Source organism: Podarcis filfolensis (genome assembly GCF_964270895.1).
Source record: "Podarcis filfolensis genome assembly, chromosome: 7".
NCBI classification, from domain to species: Eukaryota; Metazoa; Chordata; class Lepidosauria; order Squamata; family Lacertidae; genus Podarcis; species Podarcis filfolensis.
Genome location: NC_139603.1, coordinates 26,968,508 through 26,995,444, shown reverse-complemented (window position 1 = coordinate 26,995,444; position 26,937 = coordinate 26,968,508). Strand labels below are relative to the sequence as shown.

The following is a 26,937-nucleotide window of genomic DNA, read 5'->3' as shown; positions in this document are numbered from 1 at the left end:
TCTCTCCTATTTTAATACGTTTGTGCTTCTGAATCCAGTGATAGGAAAATACAGTCAACTTCCAGACTCAGGTATAGTTTTCAAGTCCATTTTCGAATGTGATTTATTTTTGTTGAGCCACGATATTCTGACATTACTTCCCTCCCAACCACAATTCATCTGCACCTCAGGCTCACACACTTCTTTCCTCCCCCCCCCCCCCCGCCCAGCTGAGTGTCTGAAGCAAGCAATCCCACATTTAGAGAACTGGAGGCACCTCACTAACACTGACAATTGAAACTGTTAGGAAATAATGTAAAATTCATTCATTGAAAAATAGTATGTTTTGAGGTTACAGAAGAAAATGCAAAAGAAATGTGTCTTGGATGTTTTTTTAAATCTATGATAGCAGATTTTCACACATGCCCCAGTCGATCCTGCAAATATCAAGCAATGGACATGGTTATGTGAAGCAGCCTTCCACATGCTTCTATATAGGCCAGTAGTATTCTTACACGGGTCTTAAGTGGTGGATAGGAATGAATCGGTCTATTTCCAGTCTGTGTTCACCCATAAGTCCATTTTACATTAATTTGCAAAAAGCAAAAAGACAAAAACCTGTTAAAAATGGCCCTGAAATTACATTCATATATAAATATTTAGTATTAGGCATGTTTTCTCTCAAAATATGCATGTTTAAATCATTTAGATACATTTTATAAGTTGAGAACTGCATTGGAACATTGGGAAAGTCTGGTGCATAGCCAAGTTCTGAGCCACACATTAGACTGGTTGATGCATCTGTAATTATGGCTGTGCTTCAGTTGGCTAAGGAAAATTGAATATAATATAAACAAAGCTACACCAAGGAAAACATTTCTCCTGCCGTTCTCCATCCCTGGGGAGGGCTAGGTCATCCAGTGGGAGGCAAGGTTTTGCCTTCCCTTCAAGAGTGTCCAAAAACGTGGCACTTTACCCTTCTCAATAGGAATGAATGGCTACAGTTTACTTATGTGAAATGGTGAAAAGGTTCACATAGGGAACCACTAGTATAATAGTTGAACCTGTTCTCTGCATTACTGTCTCCTGCATTGTTGTTCTGTGCTGCTGTTTCGTTTTGCCATTGGTTAGTTTTGTGTTTTTATACAGTGATTTTGTTGGAATTTGCATGGGTCGCCTCCAGTGCTTGTCCTACTCAGAACAGACTTACGGAAACTAATGAAACTAAGTAATATTCCTTAACTTCAGTAAGCTTGCTTTGAGCAGGACTAGCATAGGCTAGAACCGTATCTGTCTTAAATTGACATACTTTTGTAAACTGCCCTGAGACCAGCCAGTGATGGGAGAGCTATAACCAAAACTAATACTGTAACTAAATGGCTGGTTTTATTTGGACATAATAATAGCGTTTGGTGGAGGGGAGCAGCTTTAAAAGGCTACTACCTATTGATCATGAATGGGATGGAGATTAAGCTTTTTTTTGTGTCTCGTAGGTATGAGCGACACTGTAAAGGACAAATTCTCTACAGCGTTTTCCATCGTCGGTATGTTTTCATCACACGCAGTAGGAAGTCTCAGCGTTTTCTTCTGTGCAGAAATCACACCAACAGTTATCAGGTAGGGCCATGAAAAGCTCACTCAGGCTTGAGGAGACGTTCTGAGGTCTCTTGTTTTTGCACAAGGCAGTCCACTGGTACCTTTTTTGGGTAGTTTTTGGGGGTGGGCACTTTGGAACCAACTCCATTAAATGATACATTAAACCCTCCCCAATTAGCAGTACATGGTAGCTTTTGCAGGGAAGGTTCCATCAGTACTGCCGCATGGGACAAAAAGAGCTTTAAAGAAAAATATTTCAGGATGCACAGCTGAGTGGGAAAGATTTGGGCTAGTTGCTACCCTCCTATCCCAGGGTTGATATGAGGATGCAAAGGCAAATGGACCTTGGGCCCTGAACTCTTTGGACGCATGTTGGGATTCTGTTTTAAAATAACAAGAAATAAAATAAAGGTGGATTTGTATATTTTTGGCTAGACCACTAGTAAAGCAAGCCACTGATGGAATCATAGAATTGGAGAGTTGGAAGGGAGCTTCCTGCAGCCAATCAAAAGCCACACCTTGGTTTCCAAACATTTTGGAAGTCGAACGGACTTCCAGAATGGATTCCGTTTGACTTCCAAGGTACGACTGTACAGGGGCAGTAATAATAGTACTGTTCAGCCTTCTAAAATCGCTGCAAGGGTTGTCGAGATTGTGAATTGCTCTGAATATGAGAAAAAAGCACTACATCAGTAAAAACATAAATTAATTCACTTGCTTTTGTTTCATTTTTGTTGCTTGCCACCTTGAACTCTTAATAAGAAAAGGGTGATATATTAATAAATAAGTAGATTTTTCCCCCTCTGTATTAAATTAAGTTGTTCTTACAAAAATACATTATTGACCTTTAGGTTAATTTTGTGCATCAACTCAGTTGGATTTTTAAGAGTGTCGTAGCTCAAGATGAAATCAATAGAAGTCTTACCAACACACATAGTCTTTTCAAATAAAGCAAGAACAAAAAGAAAAAATGTAGAGGATGGAGGTCAGTCAATAGCATTTATTAGAACTTCTACTTTCTTTGTCACAAGCAAAAGTCTGGTTGTGGACAGCTCCAAATTCAAGCATCCAGAGTGTGTTTTGTCTCCCAAAAGCTACAACACTGAGAGCTGCAGAATGGAGGCTCCTTGATATAACAGCATTTAGTACGCTGATGCCTTAGTTTTGGTTGGTTCCTCTGGTCCCATGCTGCCAAGTACTTTAGGCATCATTGAAGACTTCTAATTCTTTATGCCAAGGAGTTCATTTGTAAAGCTTCTTTCGGGCACTTAACAAAATGAAACTCCTAACCCTGCCACAGTAAACTTGTTGACGAAACAGCTGTGTGTGTTCTTGCTGCTACAAAACGGGAGGCGTACGCTTCCCAGTCTCCAGATGCTGGGTTGAATGGCGAGAAGCTGCTGTCGGTTGCCATTCTGAGTTCCTTGTGTCCCGGAGCTGAAGCCTGGATACACGGTGCGAGGCAGCGGTGCGGCAGGTGGCGGTGCTGCGGTGCTGTGTGTGGCAGTCAGCTCAGCGGGATCCCATCCTCGTCGCCAGTGAAATATACTCAGAGTTGCAAAGTGATTTCATGCTCTTTATTCAGCTCATAGTGGTGAGGAGGAATGAATGAAAGTCCCCTCAAAGTATCTGCTTTATATACATTATTTACACAATGGGCTGCACATGATTGGCTAATTCCGGAATTCTACTGTAAGCCAATCAGGTTGTGGATTCACTTCTATCTGGAGCATGATTGGGTGGTTCCTGCCAACCAATCATACTGCTGCATTGTTCTAGGACCAATCAGACTGCTGCATTCTGAATCCTATTGTTCTAGGACCAATCAGACTGCTGCCTTTTGGATCCTATTGTTCTAGGACCAATCAGACTGCTGCAGTTTGGATCCTATTCAACTCAGTACATAACAGAATGAGAGGGTTTTTTTAATAGAACAGGTTAATTTAGGGAAGAGTGAACGAGCAGGGATGCAAGTTGGCAAAATGGTGGCGGTATTTTGGCTACCTAAGCAGTGTCACTCACAGCCTGAGCATTTGATAAGGATGTGAATGAGCCAAGGCAGCTAGCAAGAGATTGGGGGTGTGCCCTAAAATGCTCCCCACCCCTTTGTAAGTAAAGAGGAGGAGGTTTCTCAGGACTCCAGTCCTGGGAAGCAGGTGCAGGCCATGTACAGATGTGTACTGTGCCATTGTACATCACTTCTGGGGGCTGGCCAAGGGAGGCGAAGGCATACGCAGCCTTCATCCACCGCAGCCAGATGGTGAATGAAAAGATGGAAGAGGCCTGCTCTGTTCAGTGCTGGCACAACCTGCTATATTTATGCAAAGGCCTCCAGTCATCTGCATCAAACAGTGACATAATTGATTTACATTGGCAGCTCATTCTAGGGGCCGCTATTTGGACTCACTGCAGGGACCGAGTGCTTGTGATGAAGGCTTTGCTAAACGCAAGTCCTTCGTACTAGCAGTAGCACAGTGCTTACATCTGTGTATGCCAGTGGAACGGCAGCTCCCTGAATCTGCATTGGATAGCCATTCATGGCTGGACTCTCCTAACTGGGACCAGGACAGACAAGAACAGGATAGTGTAAAATAAATCTGGATGCAATTTTTATATCCGTAGGGATTTGCAAAGCGTGCAGGACTAAGCAGTCTTACGGCTCTGTCAGACGTCTGAGCCCACAGCAAAAAATAAAATGAAAAATGAAGTAGGCTTGAAATGCTCTTCTTGCAGAAAAGAAGGGTGGGTATGATGTTTGTGGGTCTGATTTCTGAGCACTGAAGTTTCTCTTGGCAGGATTGGCTGGTGGGAGGCGGAGGCAGTGCCATGCCTCCACTCTCCCAACAATGGTGTTGCTGCCATCTCTGTAACAGGAGGTGGTGGCATAGATAATAGTGAGGTTGGGCCTGCTTGGGTGTGCCAGCAGGAGCGTTGGGTTGGCTTTGCATAGCCCTGCCTTACCATCACCCTGCAACACCCCTGCACTATCCTGGTAAGCAGCCACCGCTCCTGATTGGATGGTATTTCATTGTTAGGTCTTCAGTTTTTAGTTGATTAATCGGAGGAATCAGCTGGGGAAAAAATAACAGCATTTAGAGAGAACCTGTTAGCATATTCAGAGCTTTTGACAAAGTTTATCTTTTAATCTATACAACCGTACTGCAAGGTCAAGATGAGCATAATAATAATAATAATAATGATAATAATAATTTATACCCGACCCATCCGGCTGGGTTTCCCCAGCCACTCTGGGCGGCTCTCAACAGAATACTAAAGACACAATAAAACATCAAACATTAAAAACTTCCCTAAACAGGGCTGCCTTCAGATGTCTTCTAAAATCAGACAGTTGTTTACTTCCTCAACATCTGATGGGAGGGCGTTCCACAGGGCGGGCGCCACTACCAAGAAGGCCCTCTGCCTGGTTCCCTGTAACCTCACATCTCGCAGTGAGAGAACTGCCAGAAGGCCCTCAGAAAGGGACCTCAGTGTCTGGGCTGAACGATGGGGGTGGAGACGCTCTTTCGGGTATACTGGGCCAAGGCAGTTTGTCCCCATATTGCCTATGGCCAGTGTTGCACCTGAGACAGTGGTTTCCCTGATGCCATCTAATGAATTTCTGACAGAAGTGATTCATACTGGGCACTTTTTGTAGATAAGATACAGCGCTGTACCAGCTCTTGGATTAATTGGGGAGAGATATTTTAAGCACTATATTCTTTTAAAAATGTGAAGCTACCCAAGCCATGGGTGGCAGGCCCCATCGTAGAATAGCATTCCTCCTTCTCACACATGCGATGGAATGGAATGCAGGATGGGGCCTGCCGTGACAGGAATTTGTATCATCTGAAAACAAAGTATGATTCCTTCATCTGTAAATGTGTGCAGATTTCATTAATCAACTAAAATTCATCCAATTGGTCAGCTGAGAGTTCTTTAATCTGATGGCACCCTGTTGGCTGACTGAACGACTAACTGACGGGAAGAGAAATATTCAGAATTTTAGAGAGGGAGAATGATAAAGAACAGTAACTAAAAAAATGTCTTTTTCAATCAGTGTGGTTCCTCATTATTTTTAAGTGGCTCTGTATAAATCTGAGGAAAGCCTGCTCCCTAGTGATGACAAAAGAGAATTTCACAAGTTAAGTTTCTTAGCGATCTGGAGATAGAAAGTAGACTCTCACTCATGAAAGCAACAGATGGGCAATTATGAGTGGTTGCCCTTTGTATATTATATCCTAGCATAAGTTTCCTCCTTTTCCATCATTGATGTTATTAAGCAGTGTTTGGTGAATTGCTGCAAATTTAAACTAGGCAACATATCCACACTAGTTTCACAATTATAAGACTTCATTGTCTCTGCTTATTTTTTAAATGGCCAGGGTTGGGTTGTGTGGGGTAATTTTTACTCAAAGCATGCAGAATTTGGATTTTCAAGGGCATAAAAATTGATCCTTCTGGATTTTTTCCCCCAACTGGGTCTGAAGGGTAGTAAATATCTGGGACAATTGAAATGGCCAGGCAAAATCTGAGTAAGATGATGGGGTATAATTGACATGAAATTAACTCTGGCAGAACTCTTAGTTTTTTCCTTCAAAAATACAGATAACTTTGAGGAGTACCAATCGAAATCTAACCCATTTTCATTCTTAGGTGCCTCTTGCTTTTATAGCCCACCCCTAGGAGCACTAGGGGTGCGGGGCACCCGGGCACCGGGCTCTCAGGGGCGCCAGGCTGAGCGTTGAGTGCAGGGGAAAAGCCCACCTGTCAGTCGGAGCGCCGCAGTAGGCTCTTCTGCTGCAGGCAGCTCTGCGCTGTGAGTTCAGGGGCCAGCGAGACGCTGAGGCGGCCAGTCAGCTCTGCCCTTCTGCACGCCTGGGACTGGGCAACCTGGGGGGGGCACCAGGCGGTTCTTTGCACCCTGGCACTGCATATGCTTAAGACAGCCCTGCCTAGGAGGAGGAGGAGACTAGCTGCTTAGTCCAAAATCTGAGCTATGTCCCATTGTGTGCCCCCCCACCTACTAAAGATGGGCAAAATACATTCACAGTAATAATTATATTAGGAATTGAAGGCGAAGAATGTTAAGGTTGGATTGCTGGGGAGCCTCCTTATTCCAAGAGGAAACTTTAATAATAATAATAATAATAATTAATTTATACCCCACCCATCTGGCTGGGTTTCCCCAGCCGCTCTGGGTGGCTTCCAATAGAATATTAAAATACAACAATCTATTAAACATTAAAAGCTTCCCTAAACAGGGCTGCCTTCAGATGTCTGAATCATTTGGGGCTACGAATTGCCATTTCTTGACACAGTTTAAGCTTGATTAAGTTGCCAGTGGGATTGCCCTTTCTCTATTGAAAGGATGGAGGAAGGAACTACTTTACGATGCTCCAGGAGAGAGAGCGTGATTCTGGAGTCTGGAGCAGCAGAAGGCACACAGCCAGGGACCCATTCCTGTGGAACTTGCTAGCACAGTAAAGTCGGACCTTTCTGCTTTTTGAGGTGCATTTAAAGACCTTTCAGAAGTATGCACTATGAAACATATAGAACTGTTGCTGTTGGTGTTTTAATTGCGGTGTTTTAATTGTTGCAAACTGCTTTGGGTTTCCTTATTAAAAAGAAGTTGGTGCATAAGCGAAGCGAATCGTTTCGAAGGCGACTCCGCCGTACGGGGAAGTACACATACAATTCTGATCCGTTTATGATGCAAACTGGTAAATCCGTAACCAAACTGATTTTTGTTACCCAAATATATATATCTCATGCTCATTTCCACAGGGGTGGTGGGCTTGGCCTCGTCCAGGCCAGCGCAGGCTTTGGCATGCTCACGGCGCCCATCATGGAGCTCCACAACCAGAAAGGCTACTTCCTCCACCATGTCATCTTTGCCTGCTGCACCCTCATCTGCATCATCTGTATCCTCCTCCTGCCCGAGAGCAAAAACCAGAACCTGCCGGAGAACATTCCAGACGGCGAACATTACACCCGCCAGCCCCTCCTGCCGCACAAGAAGGGGGAACAGCCTCTGCTTCTGACAAACTCCGAACTCAAGGATTACTCTGGCCTCCATGATTCGGCCGCCGTGAACGATGGAGTGACCGAGAGTGTCACGGCCAACGGGATGAAGGCGATGTAGCTGGCCGGCTGGAGGAGAAGGCACTTTTGGTGTGGCAGTGCTTTCCGCAAGAGGTTTACAGACCAGTCAAATTAAAGGGACAGATAAATGGGGGAATTGGACTCTGCTGCTAAAGCCACTTCTCGTAGGAATCTTTTGACTGGGGTGCAAATTGCTTTGGAACTAGTAATGGGAGGGGAATGCATCCGCAAAGCAACTGGCTGGAGACAAAACTGCCTGTCGGAACTTTTCTTTTCTTCCTGCCATGAAATGTTTCTATTTATTTTAATGATTTTCCCCGCCATGAAGCACTTTATTCCCTTTTCTCCTCTGTTGACCACAAACATGAAGCCGCGTTGTTCTCCGTAAGAGCAGACATTCCAAGATAGAAATCATGAGATTCCTTTTGCTTTTTATTGTCTCTGTGCTTTCGTTGGAGGAATGAAGCATCTCCTTGCTGCGACAAAGAACTCTTTGACTACTGATGTTTTAGGTTCAACCAATTTCCTTTGTCTCTCCAGATAATCCAGTCCTCCCTACCACCACCCCGTCTTGCAGTTTACCTACTGTATAAGTGTGCATACAAAGCTCTCACTTAAAATTCCAACTCCGTTCTAGGCAGCAGAAATAGAGTTTGGTTAGTGAGCTGTAGTCTGTTTTTTAAAAAGCTGTTTTCTAAACTTGAAAAGTTGCAGTTTCAAGCCTAAAAGAAACCACTGCACAAGCAAACTACGGTTTTTCCAATGGAGATCAGGCATGTGGATTTAAAAGAGGAACGTGTCTCTTTATAAGGAATTCTTACAAGTGTTTATTAATAATAATGATAAGAACAACAACAAGAAATTTCAAAATTTGGTACTCAGTGGTAAACAAGGCTTTACCTAAAGTAGTTCTGACCTAACAAAGGTTCTAGGGACTATAAGGTAGTGCTTTTTCTATGAGAATATTTCCAATTTGGGAAGGGAAAAAGATGGCCAGAAGGGTTTAAGACTTGAACATGCTTGGTCCAGAAGTGGCTAGACTGGAAAGTTCTGTCTATCCCAACACTGGCTTAGCTGCGAGCCTTCCCTGTCCCCCAAAGACTGATTTTTAACGGACTAATATGAGCGATAAGCTGTAAATGAAATGATATGATAAATTAATGCTTCAGATTAGTGGAAGAGGAGATGGGGAATAATAAACCAAACAGGCTCTTTGGAGGTTTAATGGAGACCAGAGTGGTTTCCTTATGAGATTTGTAATAGTGTTTTTCCAAGAATAGGTTTGCATATTATCAGCTGGCTGCCATTTTCCAACGTGAAAGCTTATGGGAAATGGACACTTGAAGTGCACCAAAATAAAAATCCCAAGTGCTCTTGTAGGATTTCTCCTCCCCTCCCCCCCCCCAAATGAACAAATGCATTGGCCCCATATGGTTCACTTGGCTGAAAACAGACGTCCCCTGATCCTAAATGTATTTAGACACTGAAATTCAACAGAGGTTGCTCCTGCTTAAAATGGGTTTAGGATCAGGATGTCAACGAAGCAAAAAAGAAAGAAAAAGAGCAACCCACCAACAGCCCTCTTCCTTCCTCTTCCACCAAAAGCTAGCAACGATTTAAATGTTCTTAACACAAACAGATGTTGGCTGCTCAAGCCGTGTTTGTTGCGCAAGAGCCTTGCAGAGCCAGCTTTGTGCAAGGATGTTCTGGAGTTGCAGCTACTTTGCTTATAGTTAACTATCCCCTTCCCTCCCCTTCCACTCAGACCATGCATTTGTGATTGCCCAGTGGTACAGCCATTTAAATGAGTGCAGCAGCCAGATGTGTGGTGACGTGTAGATCCATCCATTTGACTGTCACTTTGTTCGATGTACACCTTGCATTTGTGGGTGAAGGAAAGAGACTCTTTTCCCCCTCGTGTGCTTTCCTCCCTGCCGTGACCCTTCTTTGCTCTATATATTGTCTGTTAACTTGCTTGTGTTTCTTCTTCCTTCCTCTTGTCAGGCCGCCTTTTGCGTTCCTGCGACCAAGCCCACAAAGCGGCTTGTCACATAGCAAGTTGTGCAGCGTTTCAGTGCTGGCTTTTTGCTAGGAGGGCAAAATTGGCCTGATCTAAGAGGCAAGAATGTATGTACTTGAGAAGAAGAAAATGACGTTGTTGTAAAGCTGGTAACTTTCACACAGAGGATGAGACACTCGGGGAAATCTTACTCAAGCCCCGTTGAGGGAAAGAAAACAGCACTGAATAGTTCAGTGGTTTATATATATGTGTGTGTATAATTTCCCCCCAGAAGTGCCACTACTGCATTCACCCGAGTGGGACTTGAAAAAGTGCGAGCCCCCTCTTTCTTACACTCTAATAAACTGTCTGGCTTCAACCACAAAAAGGCCATTTCTTCCTCTCCATTCTTCTTTTATGTCGAGACTATTACAACCTCGCAGTGAAAAAATAAGGCCTCTTTGAATTGTGCAGTATTCATGTGCCAAATTTGTGTAATGCCTTTTATATGATGCTTGTTAGCAAGCGACCTATCAGGAACATCCTAGCATTTCAGTAAAATCTATGAAGTATAATAATTTTTCATTGTTTTTAAACTAGAGTGGGGCCCTGAAAAGCATTTGAGAGAGAGGCAGAGAGAGAATTTGGTTATGGACGTGCAAAAGTTCCAGGCCAACACATCGAGCACTTTTGCAATCCTTGTGGTACAAAACAGATTTTTAATTCCCCGTCTCTGTGCATATAGTCTTAGAATAGTGTAACGAATCATGTGGACCACATGCCAGCCTGTGGAGTTCATTGCATTTTAACGCCATTAAAGTCTTTGTTGTGCTCATTTCTTTCGCCTGCTGCGCTTTCTACTTTCCTGTTCTGATGTGATGCTCCTTAACTTTACAAACAAGCAAAAGCAAGAGAGAGGGAGTTTCTCAACATATTTAATGGACTGTGTAAGGTGATGGGAGCACTTGGTGTTTTTTTTTAAAAAAAAGAATTATATAAAAATTAATCTTTCGATTTTTCTCCCCTTTTACTTATATCGTTGGAAATCTCACTTTTTGAATCAGTACTTCACATTTTGTTTCCAGCTTATTTTACAGTTTTCCCTCGGTCCAAAAGCAAATGTTCATTTCCCTTCAGAATAGTACTTTTGCTGAAGATACCGTATTTTTTTCCTCTATAAGACTCATTTTTCCCTCCTAAAAAGTAAGGGGAAATATGTGTGCATCTTATGGAGCAAATGCAGGCTGCGCAGTTATCCCAGAAGCCAGAACAGCAAGAGGGATTGCTGCTTTCACTGCACAGCGATCCCTCTTGCTGTTCTGGCTTCTGAGATTCAGAATATTTTTTTTTTCTTGTTTTCCTCCTCCAAAAACTAGGTGCGTCTTGTGGTCTGCTGCGTCTTATAGAGCGAAAAATATGGTACTTTAAACATTATTTTGATAGCGTCCAGTACCTCACGGTGCTTAACAGATTCAAATCAGCTTTCGACGAAGAGACGAGATTAGCACTAACTTACCATCCAAACAAAGAGCACTACTGAATTTGCTGCACTACGGTCCTGTATAACTTATGAAAAGTACTTCTCCACTGTGCCCTGCCAGGTGCTCTGTTCTGGAAGTCTCAGGCAACCAAGGTTTCTGGAAGCCCCAATATCTCCATAGCATGTAGCTGAACACAGCTCACCACCTAAACTGGTTGCAAGTTGTTAAAGCCTTACCATAATGTGATGTTGACATATCCTTAGGAACCAGGGGTTCTGGACTGCCCCGTTGTTAGCTCCTCCTTCGCATATCCTTTGTGTCCTTAAAACAGGCCTGTCAGCTGCGTATCAAAGCTTGTCGGCCATTTGAGTTGGCTTTCTGTTTTCGCATCTAGCCCACAGTCCTCATTGTGTAGGCCTCTATATGCAACAAGCATGTGCACACTGACAGCGGGTTGGAAGTCTGACAAGCCCATCTTTGAGGAAACACTGGTTTCCAGTTCATTTTTTAAGGCTCTCCAACAGTGTACAAGGGAGGCAGGTGATGTTTTGTGGAAGGTTGTAGGGGCACCATTGACCATAGTGTGCACATTGTTCTGTGAACCGCCCCGAGACCTCCAGGTATAGGGCAGTAACTAAATTCAATTAATAATAATAATAATAATAATTCAGCCTGCAACCAGTAAGTTTTGCACTTACTGCAAACCTGTTTTGAGCAGAGATGAAAAGGAACAACTGTGTACATCACAAGCCTTGGCCGGGGAGGGTGGGGAATAAATAAATAAATCAAGCAAGCAAGCATCCTCTGTTGCACCATCTTCATCTCTGCTTAAAAACAATCTTCTACCTCCAGGCTGGTCCTGGTCAGTTCTTCCTTAGCAGAAAAAAGGCTGTTCAAAGATCGCCCTCATATGTGAGAGGGAACCAGATCATGCAACCATGCCTTCATTGGTAGTGTTTGCTGTTTGTTCCTTGTTCAGATAGTCCACAGAGTCAGTGATGACTCCATTAAAAGTAATAATTTGACAGTGGCCAGATATCTGGTGCCATGTCCCCCCCCCCCCCCGCTGGTAAACACAAGGGGAAAGTTCATGGGAAAAGGAAGACTGTAGCAGCCACTGCAGCCTCAGCCTGTAGCAGTTGTGGTTTTCAGTCGCCTCTACTGACTTCTAGCTGTGACTGAGGTGAAGGAGCTGAGTGCTTGAGGACATCTTGTGCTCAGGTCAGTTTCCACTATGCTACCACAAGCCATACTAAACATGTCAATGAGGCTGTACCAAAGGCTGATTCAGCATATAGCAATGCAACTTAAAGACCAGCTTTGGCACACAGGCTGGCTAAAGACCCATGGTTGCTGCAGGATGATGACTTAAAGTTGTTGATTGCCAGGTGATTCTAGATGGACACATAACATTCAGTACTCTTCATAGAAACCCATAGAGTGGAGGTCAAGAACCAAGGCAGCCAGTCATCCCAGTTAAGAAACCTCAAGTAGTTGCCAGGTCTGAAGATAACAGAAACCTCACTTTGCGTTCATCCTAATAGGGAAAGCACTAGTAATCAACTACCGTCATACCTTGGCTCTCAAACGCTTTAGTACACGTACATTTTGGCTCCCGAACGCCGAAAACCCAGAAGTATCCCGGTTTTCGAATGTTATTTGGAAGCCAAACGTCCGACACTGCTTCCACAGCTTCCACTTGAGTGCAGGAACAGACTCCCGAAACGGATTAAGTTCGACAACCAAGGTACCACTGTCTAGACTTCAGTCATTTCCCCATTTTTCTATGAGCCAAGATTGGTCAGTTTGTCTAGCTTTTTCATTTTTAAATTTAGCACTGAAATATTTTACTTAAAACCCATTTTAATAGCATTAATCAGGACTGGTTTTTATTTATTTATTTAGGTTTTCTGTATCCATTTCTGTTACCAAAACTCTATAAAGATGGGGTAGAATGCAGTTATAATGATGCATCCCCTATATGAGACGGGGATGTTTTGAGATACAGGCTGCTTTATTATTACTAATTGGAAGTATTTCATTTATGTTGCCAGTTCTGAAAGCCAAATAAAGTGGGGGGGGGGGGGAATCACCAAATTAAGAAGTGCCATTATAATGAATTCTGAATGTGATGTCAAGTTGCATCTGTAGCTGGGACAGAAAGAAACCAGTTAAGCGTGGCAGATCTTCCACACTTAATTTATAAAAAAAATGTTAACAAAACCTCATTTTTAAATGTACTGTGCGAAAACATTTTCTTGAGAATGGAGTAGTGTGCTTATGTCTGTAGTGGGTGAGATTTCCTCCCCCTTTCCCTCAGTTTGATGAAATTCTACTAACTTATCGTTGTTACTCTACTGTTGTTCTTTTTTTATTAAAATAAATCACGGGTGGTTTGGTGGTGCTTCATAGCACAAGCTTAAAAGTCAACTACTGAAGAACTGTCTTAAAAGCTAAATGTCTGCATGATGTCACATCTGTTGTACCTGCTGAACAACTTTGTATGTAAACGAACAGGAATAAAAGACATTGCCCCATTAGAAAAAAAACCCCACACTCGTCTGTCTTGCCAGTGGTACACTATCAACCTCTCTGCTCAAGAGCTCCTTTAGGCAGGTACCTGATTATTATTATTATTAACTGAAAGATTTAAATATACCTGTGTCTAGTGTCAAGGCAGCTTACAGGCATCCATAAAAGTGTGTTAAAACATAAAAAATCATGTCACACAGTAAGACCTGCTCTCCACTGGATCCATCCCATCAGTTTTAAGTGTTCCAGCTCACTAACCGAGTACATGCAACCCTGATCCAGTCTCCAGCATTTCAGGGATATGTCTGGGAAAGGGATCTAGTCTAAGAACCCACAGCCAGGCACTGAACACAATACTGAGCTAGATTGGCCCCACGGCTTGAATTGGTCGTAAGGCAACTTCTCATGTTCCTATCAGAGCCATAAGGCACTGCCATCACTGAGAAATGGCAACCTGTTAAACTTTTCAAACCGGGAGAGCCTTAGTCTTCATGACTAGTATCTCATTAAGCTCTTCTCCTGCATCCATGCTCACACAGGAGAACTTCCCCTTTGGGCTATGCACTTCTTGCATTATCCATTTATTTAAAGCAGCCTTCCCCCCTCAACCTGCTGACCTCTAGCTGTACCTGGGACTACAGTTCCCACCATCCTTGGCCACTGGCTATGATGGCAGCAGCTGGTGGAAGTCGTAGTCCAACTACAGGCCATTAGGCTAGAGGTGCATTTGAAGCATCTCTCCAAATACATGCTTCAGATTTACCTTCGTCAGGGGCACTGACTTGGGCCCCGGGTTCTGGGTGCCCAATGGCGCCCGGGACGTGTCGTGACATCATGACATTACGTGGCGGCGCAGCATCACTTACAAGGCCTTGCAGGGTCTCTCAGAGGTTATGTCCGAGGTCTTGTGAGGCCTCCCAAACGACTTACGGTTTCTACCAGAAGTTGCATTCAGAGGCCTGGCAGGGCCTCTGACGTCCTCTGGGAGATCGCGTTGGGGTTCCGACATGACTTCCAGTAGAAGCCGGAACTCGCAGGGACAAAGAATTATGAAGCGTTAAAATCGAGATGTGGAAAATATGGAAAAAACGAGGAGAAGCAGGACTAAGATGTGGAGATTTGCTTCAGAGATCCAGACCGTGGGGCGTTCCGAAAAATTAATAATTATAATTTGGTCTTTTTTATTTTAGTTTTTTATTTTAATTGAAGTATTATGATTGGATATATTAATTGGATGTTTCTTATTGGAAAATCAACATAAATGGTTTAAAAAAAGAAAAAGAAACCGGAACTTGTGTATGAGGTGCTAAGGTGCATCACATATGAGGTGCTAAGCACACACCCCCCCCCAAAAAATTGTGGGTGTTCTGGCACCCAAGGCCCCCTAGACCTGGTGCCTATGGACTTCATTTTATTAATACCCAGATGCCGTAGTAGCTCCAAGATTACCGCCCTCTCATTTAAAAACAAAACAAAACCCACAAAGAATAGGGAACTTGTTAACAGAATCACAGCAAGAAGCACTAAATGACTCCACTAGATTCATGCTAGCAGTACTTCCTCTTACAGATGCAACTCAATATATTTACTCCTTCCCTATTAAGACAGTGCTGTTTCTCGGCTGCAACAAATGCAGATGAAGCAGGAAACCTGTTATAGGCCATACCATTTAAGACTGCAGGGGAGGCTCACATGATTGAACGTTCTCCCTACAATAAAATGCGGTACCTCCTTGCACAGAGGAAACTGGCAGTCAGCCCTTCTCCTTGCCATGTGGTTTTTGATAGGAAGGGATTTGTTTTTTCTCAAGATAACTGGGTTTCCTGAGTCCCCCATGGTTGAAGTGGTACTGTCCTGGAACAAGTTAGCCTCATAATACACTAGAAGCGAGAAGGAAGCCATAATGGGAAGAACACAGAGATTGTGTTATGTGTGTAATTTCCAGCACATCCAGTAGATGGCACCCTCAGCCAAACTTTACAGCTTCTAGGACTGGTACAAAAAGCAAATGCATGTCTACAAAAGTTCACTCAGTGACGGGGAAAAAAAGCATGTCATCCCATTCATTATTTTAAAAACAAACAAACAAAAAACACAGAAACAAAAATGCAGGCAGGCCACAATGATGCAAAGCTAAAACTTGTCTGGAAATATTGTCATTTCCTCCTTGATTCGGTTTTCCACAAGTAGCGTGAAGCTGCTGTCTGTATTTTGAATATTATAGCTGACAAAAATCTGCTTTTTCGTCTTGCTGGCTGAAAGAAAAACAGATGCAAAGACTGAGCAAAAAAACGAAGGAGCTAATGTTGCAGCAGTAATGAAAAATACATTATTTTTTTGTTTAGTCGTGTCCGACTCTTTGTGACCCCATGGACCAGAGCAGTTCAAATCCCACAGGAGGGTCAGCAATTTTTAAGGGGAAGAGGAGAGAAAATAATCTAATGGTATCTGAAGTAAGCTACCTGCATTGATGGGGCATCCTACTGTCTCAAGAGGTGAGGTCAAACCGCTGTGTTAGCAGCACCAAAGTGACCTCCCTGGGGCGCATGTATATATGGAGGTCCTGGGCTGCCCAGGAGACAATACTTCTCTCTTGTCCTTACTGATGTGGTCCAAAGGAAAGAAGAACAATACATTTGGCACCAGCTTGGCTGCAAGAGTTGTCGGAAGGAGGCGTGTAAGGCGCCATCCAACCATCTTAGGGACTCCACTCCCGATTTGTGTAGGGTTTACTTCTTCGCCTTTTCTTCTCCCAAAGATGTCTTGCAAGGCAGCAGAGGTTTAGCATCAAGAGTTTTCCTTCTCCTAGATGGCTACCTTCCCAGGTGGATCTGCCCCTCGCTTCCCTCTACAGCACGTGCAGAAACTGCCTTCTTGACGGTTGGGACACAATATTGGTCTCATCCACTCAATTTGCAGGAGCCTGTCTTCGCATGCAGGGGATGTCCCTAACTCGCCGAAGGTTTGAGATCCATCGGCTGCCCTCACCAGGTTTAGCTGGACAGTCAAAGCTATTTCCTGGGAGTGTCCACTGTCGCATGCTGACAGCTTCTCAGAGCCACGGGTGAGAGCTGAGTGCAGGATGGGGACCAAAGGTGGGCAAACTACCCCAGAAGGAGCATGACGTGTCTCCCACCAGAGGTACTACCCCACCCTTCCCTTAACACCCCATACACCCCAAACTATCTGCATAACTCAGAATGAATACGATGTTTTAAAAAGAGCCCTACACTGCCATAGGCTTATTTCTCTTCGATTGTGCTCCTAGCCTGAGGGACACAGTCCCTTCTGGGGACCACATCCCTGTGCCAAAAGTGTAAAGGGACCCCTGACCATTAGGTCCAGTCGTGACCGACTCTGGGGTTGCAGCGCTCATCTCGCTTTATTGGCCGAAGGAGCCAGCGTACAACTTCCGGGTCATGTGGCCAGCATGACTAAGCCGCTTCTGGCGAACCAGAGCAGCGCAAGGAAACGCCGTTTACCTTCCCGCCAGAGCGGTACTTATTTATCTACTTGCACTTTGACGTGCTTTCAAACTGCTAGGTTTGCAGAAGCAGGGACCGAGCAACGGGAGCTCACCCCGTCGCGGGGATTCGAACCACTGACCTTCTGATCGGCAAGTGCTAGGCTCTGTGGTTTAACCCACAGCGCCACCCGCGTCCCTAAAGTGGATGGAGCAATGGATATAAATGTTAAGCTTTGGACAGTAAAATCGTTTCGACACATACCCCTCTATATCCTCCATCTAGGCAAGCAAGAAGCATAACCAGAGTCCAAAGACCCATTCCAGCCAGACAAATATACTCAAGGCGGTTGAAAAGCAGAGCTGGTGAAGGGTGAGACCTAGGCAGAGGGTGCATGCCTGCGAAGAGTCCCTAGGGAGGCCGGGGGGGGCACATTTGACCTCCACGCCTGCAGCTCCCTGCTCATGTGTCAGGGGCAGGCCAGCAATAAATCACACTGAGTAAGTGGAATTAACTCTTTATTCAGGGATGCAAGGTCTGCTCAGGAGTGCCAGGCCTAATGAGCACAGCAACTCTTCTCAGAAGGGCTTGCCCCTATGTGGCAGTTGCGGAGATTAAGGGTCCCCCCGCCTTTCCACAGCTCCTACCCAAGCAATCTGAGACTGCCTGCGTGAAGCTAACTTCTCCACCTTCGTGCCTCTCCTGGTTCTGGTGGACCAGGGGCAGGGGGACAGAGAGTGGAGCTGGTTACTGCAAGAGGGGAGACACATGACTCCAGCCAGACTCATCTTTGCCTCTTGGCTTCCCTCCTGTCCTGCTTCCGCCTCTGCCTCTGATTCTGGACCTCTCTCTGCCTCAGACTCTCCCAGCTCACTAAGCCCTGTTACCTCTTCAGCTTCCAACACTTCCTCCTGCTCCCAGTCTTCTCCCTCTGACCCACCACCAATCTCCAGGCTCTAAGCCTTTTTCCCTTAGGGGGGTTCCCCGGCTGGTGCCTCCCACCAGTCCTCTGCATCCAGCCAGACCACGGCAGGTTTAAAGGTGCACACAATTACGTACCTAATTTTTGGGCTAGTGAATTGGAGGTGCTGTTGGAGGAGTCGCCGAAGAGTAAGGTAGACGCTGGAATGGAGTCCTGGAAAGAAAGCAAAAAGGTGTGGTGAGTTTTTCTCCATCCTCCAGAAGTGACTCTCTTCTTATCTCATAAAGATACGAGAGAGAGCACAAGAGATACTTGGGTCATGGCAATTTAAAACAGATCACAGACACAAGTAGAGCCATCAGAGCCTGGCCTAGAAAAACGTTTCCATGCTTCTTAAACAGCTGCACAAGACAACTTTAAAAGTCTGTCCGATTACTGAGGTCCAGCTAGCAGAGAAACCAAGCCTGGTTTTGGAGGGAGGTATACAGAAGCATTTTACTCAGCGCTGCTGCGGGTTGAGATCCCGTTGCTCAGTCCCAGCTCCTGCCAACCTAGCAGTTCAAAAGCACGTCAAAGTGCAAGTAGATAAATAGGTACCAGTCCGGCAGGAAGGTAAATGGCGTTTCCGTGTGCTGCTCTGGTTCTCCAGAAGCGGCTTAGTCATGCTGGCCACATGACCTGGAAGCTGTACACCAGCTCCCTCGGTCAATAAAGCGAGATGAGCGCCGCAACCCCAGAGTCGGCCACGACTGGACCTAATGGTCAGGGGTCCCTTTACCTTATAATACATCCCTGGTCTTCAACCAGTGGCTTGCAGCTTGATCTAAGGTGTGTCATAACAGGAGCACTACCACCATGCAAATAAGAAGCAGGGCCCCAGGTGCATGTTTAGGTTAAAGTTGGGTCCTGTGTCTGAAAAGGCTGATGATACCTGCTATATATCATTAACCAGAATCCAACAGCAGCACCACAATATCCCTTTTGGGCTGGAGTTATGTCCCTTCTGTGCTACACCCGTCACACAAACCTGTTCAAGATTAGCCGGAGAAGGACTCATTCACTCCCTGGCTACGGAGTATTTTGCTTCGTATCCTACTTAAGGGAAGCTCAGCAAGCAGAATTCAAAATAAGCAGAGCTCCAGAGGAACAGAAAAAGGCCTGTGGCTCCCACATTAGCCAGAGAGAGAGAGAGAGAGAGAGAGAGAGAGAGAGAGAGAGATGCACTTGCTTGTAATTGACCCTGTAATGTCAGAAGAGAAACTTGCGGAAGAACCACTCAAGCAAACTTCACCTGCAAACTAGCTAAGGGTGTCTGACTGGACCCAGGAAATGAATCTGCCTTCAAATACGGTGAAAGGCACAAGCCATTACACATCTAAGAAAGGGAAGGGGAGCCATGCTGTTGCAAAAGCTCCTTGTTCTTTTTGCATTTCATATCGCTCTCACCTCCCCTACATCCTGCAGGTCCCACAGCTCACTCTGTGTGTGTGTGTGTGTACAGTGCTTTTTTCTGGGGGGACGCAGCGGTACGCATACCCTTAAACATCTTGTGAATCTAAGTTTGGTCTCATTGAGGGACAGTGTTTCAATATGAGTACAGTGGTACCTCAGGTTAAGTACTTAATTCGTTCCAGAGGTCTGTACTTAACCTGAAACTGTTCTTAACCTGAAGCACCACTTTAGCTAATGGGGCCTCCCGCTGCCGCTGCTGCACGATTTCTGTTCTCATCCTGAAGCAAAGTTCTTAACCTGAAGCACTAATTCTGGGTTAGCGGGGTCTGTAACCTGAAGTGTATGTAACCTGAAGCGTATGTAACCCGAGGTACCACTGTTGGAAAATGAGAGTACCCCTAAACTTTTTTTAAAAAAAAAATAGCACTGTGTATATATGTGTGTGTGTGTGTGTGTGTGTGTGTGTGTGTGTGTGTATGTGTATAATGAAGTGGACCATGAACCAGGAAAACTTATACCTTAATAAATTTGCAAACACCCCATGCATTTACAGCACCTGTCTTTCCCCAAAGGAACACTATAGTTTGTTAACTGTGCTGCGCTCTCTAGTTTGTTAACAGTGCTAGGAATTTTCCCTCTGAAAGGGTAAACTACAGCTCCCAGGATCCTTTGCGGTACGTGGAAGCGTCATCTGCTTTAAATGTCTAATGTGTCAGCAGCTGCGCTTTCCCGATCTTAAAACACTCCCATTAACTGATCCTATAAGGAGAATTCTCCGATGGTTGCGGACATCATCATCATCAAAGCCTCTGCATGCTTCTCCGGAGAGAGGGAGAAGTCCGATTTGAGCCCGGGGAGGCTTTTATCCGGGCGCGCACTCTCCAAATTGGGCTGCACCATGGCTCCCTTTCCGTCTCCAGCCTGCAAAGAGGGAGGCCAGTGGTGCGACGGCGGGACGTGGGAAGGAAGGAAGGAACGAATATTTAATCGCATCAGCCATAACAATGCGATATACAAAGAATAGAACTAAAAAGTCACATTATATAAAATACATTTGAGGGGGTCTGAATCCATAGTCAAATAGTGGGTCTGATTCTGATTGCCCCAGCTAAAAACCTTGCAACCTTTGCTGTCACCTCATCTTGACCTGCCAAGAGAAAAAGGACAGTGCGGCAGGGGCTGGGCGACCCGGAATGGACAATAAAAGAAGGGGAATAACCTCCATTCCTCAAGTCTTTTGTGCATGCGCCACCGATCCGCGACGGGGAAATGTGAAGTTGCAAGCAGCGCATCTTCCCCGGCCCCCCCGCCCCCCCTCTTCCAACACCGGGGTTCAGAGCATCCGAGAGAGAGGACTCACGCGCGGGGTGCACATGGCCACGGCCAGGTTGCCGAGTTGGGGCTCTTCCCCGACCCAGAGGAAGAGCGAATCCCGCAGGCGCATGGCGTGGAAGTGCACCAGCTGCTCCGACAGGCGCCCGCAGAAGTTGTGCACCGAGATCCGCTCGCCCGCCGCCCCCATAGCCGAGACCGGCTCGGCGGCCTCTTCGCCCGGTTCCGCCAGCTCCTCCATTGCTGCAGTTCAGCCGCCGCCGCCGCCGCCGCAGGCAGGCCAAAGCAAGCGATCCCCGAGCCCTTCCGGCAGGCTTTTCACTTTCAGTTTGTCAAAGGCGGCCAAGTTGGGCTCGACTCCCCTTTTATATATATATGTGTGCCCGTTCAGACGGCGCTGAAGGGCGGCTGTTTTTAGAGAGGAGATCAAGCCCAACCTCCTTTCCTTTTGTCGGAAGGCCGGGATAATGGGAGCTAAAAAGTATTCACTGTTTACAGGGCTGGATTTGGGTTTGATGCGGCCCTATGCTACTGAAGGCAATGGGGCCCTTTATATGTCCAGCTGTCCTTTGTCAACAGCAAATTGTCCCTGTTTTTTGTGTTGAATATATGCTGCATGGTAATTTATGGGCCTAACAGGTCCATACACAACATAAAACACTGTGTGTAGGTTTTATGTGATTTGTTTTTTTATCTTATATTTTGGAAATGTACATCCAGGTTTTGTTCCTTTAAATTTTTGTGGGGCCCCCAAGAGAGTGGGGCCCTAACCTATAGCTTGTTTAGCTTATACATACATCCGGCACTGACTTTTACTATTACAGTGGTACCTCGTGTTACATACCCTTCAGGTTACAGATGCTTCAGGTTACAGACTCCGCTAACCCAGAAATAGTGCTTCAGGTTAAGAACTTTGCTTCAGGATGAGAACAGAAATTGTGCTCCGGTGGCGCGGCAGCAGCGGGAGGCCCCATTAACTAAAGTGGTGCTTCAGGTTAAGAACAGTTTCATGTTAAAAACGGACCTCCGGAACGAATTAAGTACTTAACCCGAGGTACCACTGTATATCCTAATGGATTATTGCAGTGCTATATATATATATTCAGGAATACTCTAATTTTGACTCCAGAAAAATCACCATTTTATAGTTCAAAGTAGGGAAAATAAATACAGTACGTGGACAAAAGTACAAAGATTCATAAAATGTTTAGGGGTATGCGTACCCCTGTGTCTGCCCCCCCACCGAGAAAAAAGCACTGGATTATTGAATATTGCTTTATTTTAGGGGTGCACAACCTGACACCCTCCAGATGTTATTGGACTACATCTCCCATTATCCCTGATCACTGGCTATGCTGGCTGGGGCTGATGGGAGTTATAGTCCATAAACATCTGGAGGGCTGCAGGTTGTGCGTCTCTGCTTTATTTGATAAAAGTTGTTTATTTTAAAGTTATTGTGACTTGGGTCAGATTGTTATGTGCTGGAAGCCACCCAGAGTGGCTGGGGCTACCCAGTCAGATGGGCGGGGTACAAATAATAAAATTATTACTATTATTATTTCCAGTGGGGGAGGGGGGGTTGAGGCTTGCAACCATGTGAGGTCTCCAAAAACAAGGGAAGAAAGTGTGTTTGTGTCATAGGCTTTATGGACTTGCTAAAGTTCAGGTGCAAGCTTCGAGTTGCATATAACTCTCTTTCCAGGATATACCTGCTAAGCAAAACATGAAGATGAGATCATAGATTTCCTAAGTGTCTGGACTAGATGCAAATCCAGTAGTTAAATGTTCACAGGAAGGTCTAAACTGTGGTTCTGACTGTGCTGGCTGAGGGGTGTGTGCACTGCATTATTTTATGCAATGAGATCATCTGAACATAACCCTGTATGGAAAGTTTTAAATGTCTGGTGTTTCGTTATGTTTTTATATTCTGTTGGAAGCTGCCCAGAGTGGCTGGGGCAACCCAGTCAGATGGGCGGTGTATAAGTAATGAATCATCATCATCATTATTATCATCATCATCATCATCATCATCTCCAAAGGTGTTTTGCAGCAGAGTTCTAATTACACAAACAGTACAGGTAGTCATGTTGGTCCAGTTAAAGCAACAACAACTCAAAGCTGAATGCTTTTTATTAGACTAAGCCTAATGACCCATCTCATGAGCTGAAGGAAAAGTACTGGAGAACACAAAAGACTGCTCACAACTTTGTGACATTCTGGTTGGCCCTAATAGGGTATTACCCTATTGTGGTTTTTCAGTTTGTCCTAAGTCTGTTTTACTGAGAAGCTCAATGGCAGTTCAATGGGATTACTCCCTAGTAAGTGCAAAGCCCCTGTGTGCAAATACAGCCCTTTTCCTATACATAGTTAGAATACACCTAAGCCTTGTTACACAATCCGCTGCATAGGTGTGAGCTGGAAGTGTGCACGGGATTTCAGATCTTACAAGGAAGTAAGTTGTTCTGGGTTCAATGAGACTCACTTCCTGGAAAATTTGCATAGGATAACAGCTTTAATCTGGTAACTCGGCAGTAGCTTTTCACAAAGAATGGTCCCCCTCCCTTTTTTTATTAGCTATCGCCCATCAAAGAACTAGCAAAATATGGCTCTCTTTTTTAAGACCTCTTAGGCTATCCATGCTGTAGTTCAGACCACCTTGCAGCCTAACCTACCTCACAGGGTTGATGTGAGGATGAAATTGATTATTTGTCTGTTTGGGACACGGGTGGCGCTGTGGGTTAAACCACAGAGCCTGGGACTTGCCGATCAGAAGGTCGGCAGTTCGAATTCCTGCAACGGGGTGAGCTCCCGTTGCTCAGTCCCTGCTTCTGCCCACCTAGCAGTTCGAAAGCACGTCAAAGTGCAAGTAGATAAATAGGTACCACTCCAGCGGGAAGGTAAACGGCGTTTCCGTGCGCTGCTCTGATTCGCCAGAAGTGGCTTAGTCATGCTGGCCACATTACCCGGAAGCTGTATGCCGGCTCCCTCGGCCAATAAAGCGAGCTGAGCGCCGCAACCCCAGAGTCGGCCACGACTGGACCTAATGGTCAGGTGTGCCTTTACCTTTACCCTTAGGTTATCCATGCTGTAGTTCAGACCACCTTGCAGCCTAACCTACCTCACAGGGTTGATGTGAGGATGAAATTGATTATATATATAATCTGTTTGCTTACTCACCCACTGCTTTGCTTCCTTTCCTTCAAAAATAAAGGGGGGGAGAGAGATCTGCAACAAATCGATTGGTTCTGTGGAACATCTCAGAGTGTCAATGTCAGACACACACCAGCGACCTAGAAGAGTGATGCCTCATCTGACCACTAGATGGAGAATATTTCTTATTCCTGTCTGGGGTCTCTTGTCCATTATAAATATTAATGAGGCACCCAGGAGTTGCTGATTCAACTTTTTCTCTGTTCCTGTGTGCTGAATTTAAAGGGGAAACGTGTCTATTTAAAGATGTACCCTTGCTTGAAAGAACAATCTTGTAAAATTGGCACTACACAGACTTAACAGAAATAAGCAACAGTTATTTCTGCAATCTCCATCCTCCTTTTTCTAGCGGCTGTGGTTTTGAGGGCTGCCATCGTTCAGAAATTCACCTTGTTCATTGTGACTTTTTCTTTTTAATTGCAGGGATGTGCCTTTGTGTACGTTTGTGCAGAGAAAATAAACACAACTTGCATGTGTGAGATGTCCAGCGGCATGGGAGGCGAACAAGCTACTCTGCAGAACAGGGTGTAAACCCCTGAGTTGTGGGTGCTCTTCTAGCTGGCTAGTGGTCCAAACTAGAGGTCACCAGCCCTTCTCATATCCAGGGCACATTTGGAAGTCTAAGAAACTCAAAGACACCACAAAATACCTATTTCACCGAAGTAAAAAGCCGGGGAGACCCCCACCCCAAAAACACAAAAAACCAGGCAAAACATCAACACTCCCCCTAATAAATAAAGCTGACAAAAGGGAGCCCCTTCCTGCAAAAAAAACCTGTCTCAGACCCAACCAAAAACATACAACAAAAGCAGGGAGAGCTCATTTTGAACGAAACTAAAAATTTGAAAGCACGAGGAGTCTCGAGGGACACCAGGAGAGTATTTGAGGGTTCCATAGTGCCCATAGGCAGTGCTTCCCCCCCCACATGGGGGTACTCAATGGTACACAGTACCGGCACCCCCTTTTTCCAGAAGAAAAGTACTGCCCACAGGCACCAAGTTGGGGACCCAACCACTAAACCAAAACAGCTACGTGTTTTCCTCGCAGGGGAAAATGTTGAAAGCAATTTACATAGTTTAATAGCTACTGACTGAAAATTCCTGTTAAGCTGGGTTGGTCTCCTGATGGCTGGAGAACTCAGGTTTGAGAATGAGATACTCAGCAGAGCATGGAGAAGGTCACTCTTCGGACTTTGGGGGAAGGGAGCAGAGCAATTTGAATGGAGGGATGCAAATTAGTAGCTGAGTCCATTGTTTTTTGAGATTCTGCTGCTTGCTGTAAGTAGGGTGCCTGTTTGCTTCCACTTTGCTCTGCTTGCACATGTTTAAATAAAGCAAAGACCCCGCAAGTCCTCAGTGCTTTTTTCATCCTGGCTTGCTGGAACTTCACACCAAGTGGAAGTGGACGTCAATTCTGGAAAAGAAAGTTTGGGAGGCTATCCTTGCCACCCTTGTAGCAAACTAAGGCCCGGGGGGCGGGATCCGGCCCAATCACCTAAATCCGGCCCGTGGATGATCTGGGAAACATTGTGTTTTTACATGAGTAGAAGGTGTGCTTTTCTTTAAAATGCATCTCTGGGTTATTTGTGGGGCATAGGAATTCATTCATTTCCCCCCCAATAGATAGATAGATAGATAGATAGATAGATAGATAGATAGATGATAGATGATAGATGATAGATGATAGATGATAGATGATAGATGATAGATGATAGATGATAGATGATAATGATAGATAGATAGATAGATGATAGATATAGATAGATAGATATAGATAGATAGATAGATAGATAGATAGATAGATAGATAGATAGATAGATAGAGATAGAGAGATAGATGATAGATAGATGATAGATAGATAGATAGATAGATAGATGATAGATAGATAGATAGATAGATAGATAGATAGATAGATAGATAGATAGTCCGGTCCCCCACAAGGTCTGAGGGACAGTGGACCGGCCCCCTGCTGAAAAAGTTTGCTGACCCCTGGCTTAGCCCCACCAGTTCTTGCTGTTGTACTTTTGGCACATTTCTCAGTCTTGTGAATGAACCTATTTCTACAGAGAGGTCATTGTCTAAACCCAAAGAATCAGGAGGCTACACATGTTACAGCACTTGCGGTACCCACCCATCAACAGATGATGGCTGTTGCCATCTTTGATGTACTGGTCACCTGTTTTGTGGTCAGGAGAGGGGAATGGGGGACTGCTTTGAATTCAGCACCTGTTCCTCCCTTCCTCCAGCTGGTGATCAGTGCTGTTGTAAGGGGTACTAAGATAACCTGTGGAAAGGAAATAAAATGCTAATGGCACTATCCTATCAGAGACAAGTCATGCTGAGTTCAGTAAGGCTTGCTCCCAGGTACTGGTAAGTAGGTACAGTACAGGGTTTTTTATTTATTTTATTGAATTTATCTACCGCCCTATACCCAGAGGTCTCAGGGCAGTTCACAGAAAAGATCACGATATATAAAATCAAAATAAGAACACACACACAATGAGTCACATTTTAAAAGGGTATAGGATGTCCATCAGGTCAGCCAAAGGCCTAGTTTAACAAAAATGTTTTTACTTGGTTCCTAAAGGTGTAAAATGAAGGCGCCAGGCGAACTTCCCTGGGGAGAGCATTCCACAGGTGGGGAGCCACTGCAGAGAAGGCCCGTTCTCATGTTGTCACCCTCCAGATCTCTCAATGAGTTGCAGCATATGTAATACTGCTATTACTTAAGTCAGAAACCATTTTTATAATATATGTCCAGAGAATCTGTCAGTTCTGACTGACCTGGATAAAGGAATTTACACAATCCCCTTTGTGTCTGGTATTGCAGCCATGTGTGTGATGAGGAAAAGGCAGCAAAATTAATTTG

At 44.9% G+C, this 26,937-nt stretch overlaps 2 protein-coding genes across 7 annotated transcripts in view; one reads left to right on the top strand and one right to left on the bottom strand.

The window, feature by feature from the left end:
• The window catches only part of SLC22A23 (solute carrier family 22 member 23), a 109,047-nt gene extending 84,180 nt beyond the window's left edge, over positions 1 to 24,867 (top strand). For 4 of the 6 annotated variants that reach the window (XM_083623859.1, XM_083623858.1, XM_083623862.1 and 1 more), the window contains 3 exons: positions 39 to 71; positions 1,473 to 1,596; positions 7,360 to 10,511. In XM_083623859.1, the coding sequence (XP_083479985.1) occupies positions 39 to 71; positions 1,473 to 1,596; positions 7,360 to 7,717 (515 nt within the window). In that variant the 3' untranslated portion in view covers positions 7,718 to 10,511. Of the gene's footprint in view, positions 1 to 38; positions 72 to 1,472; positions 1,597 to 7,359; positions 10,512 to 24,492 lie in introns of those variants that run through there. The other 2 variants (XM_083623863.1, XM_083623861.1) reach the window with 1 other exon arrangement.
• On the bottom strand, positions 12,215 to 21,143 carry PSMG4 (proteasome assembly chaperone 4). The gene is made up of 3 exons (XM_083624131.1): positions 20,888 to 21,143; positions 18,213 to 18,288; positions 12,215 to 15,944 (listed from the first exon to the last, which is right to left on the bottom strand). The coding sequence occupies exons 1-3, from the start codon at positions 21,098 to 21,100 to the stop codon at positions 15,823 to 15,825; spliced, it is 411 nt and encodes a 136-aa protein (XP_083480257.1). The 5' UTR covers positions 21,101 to 21,143; the 3' UTR covers positions 12,215 to 15,822.
• Positions 24,868 to 26,937: the final 2,070 nt, after the last annotated feature.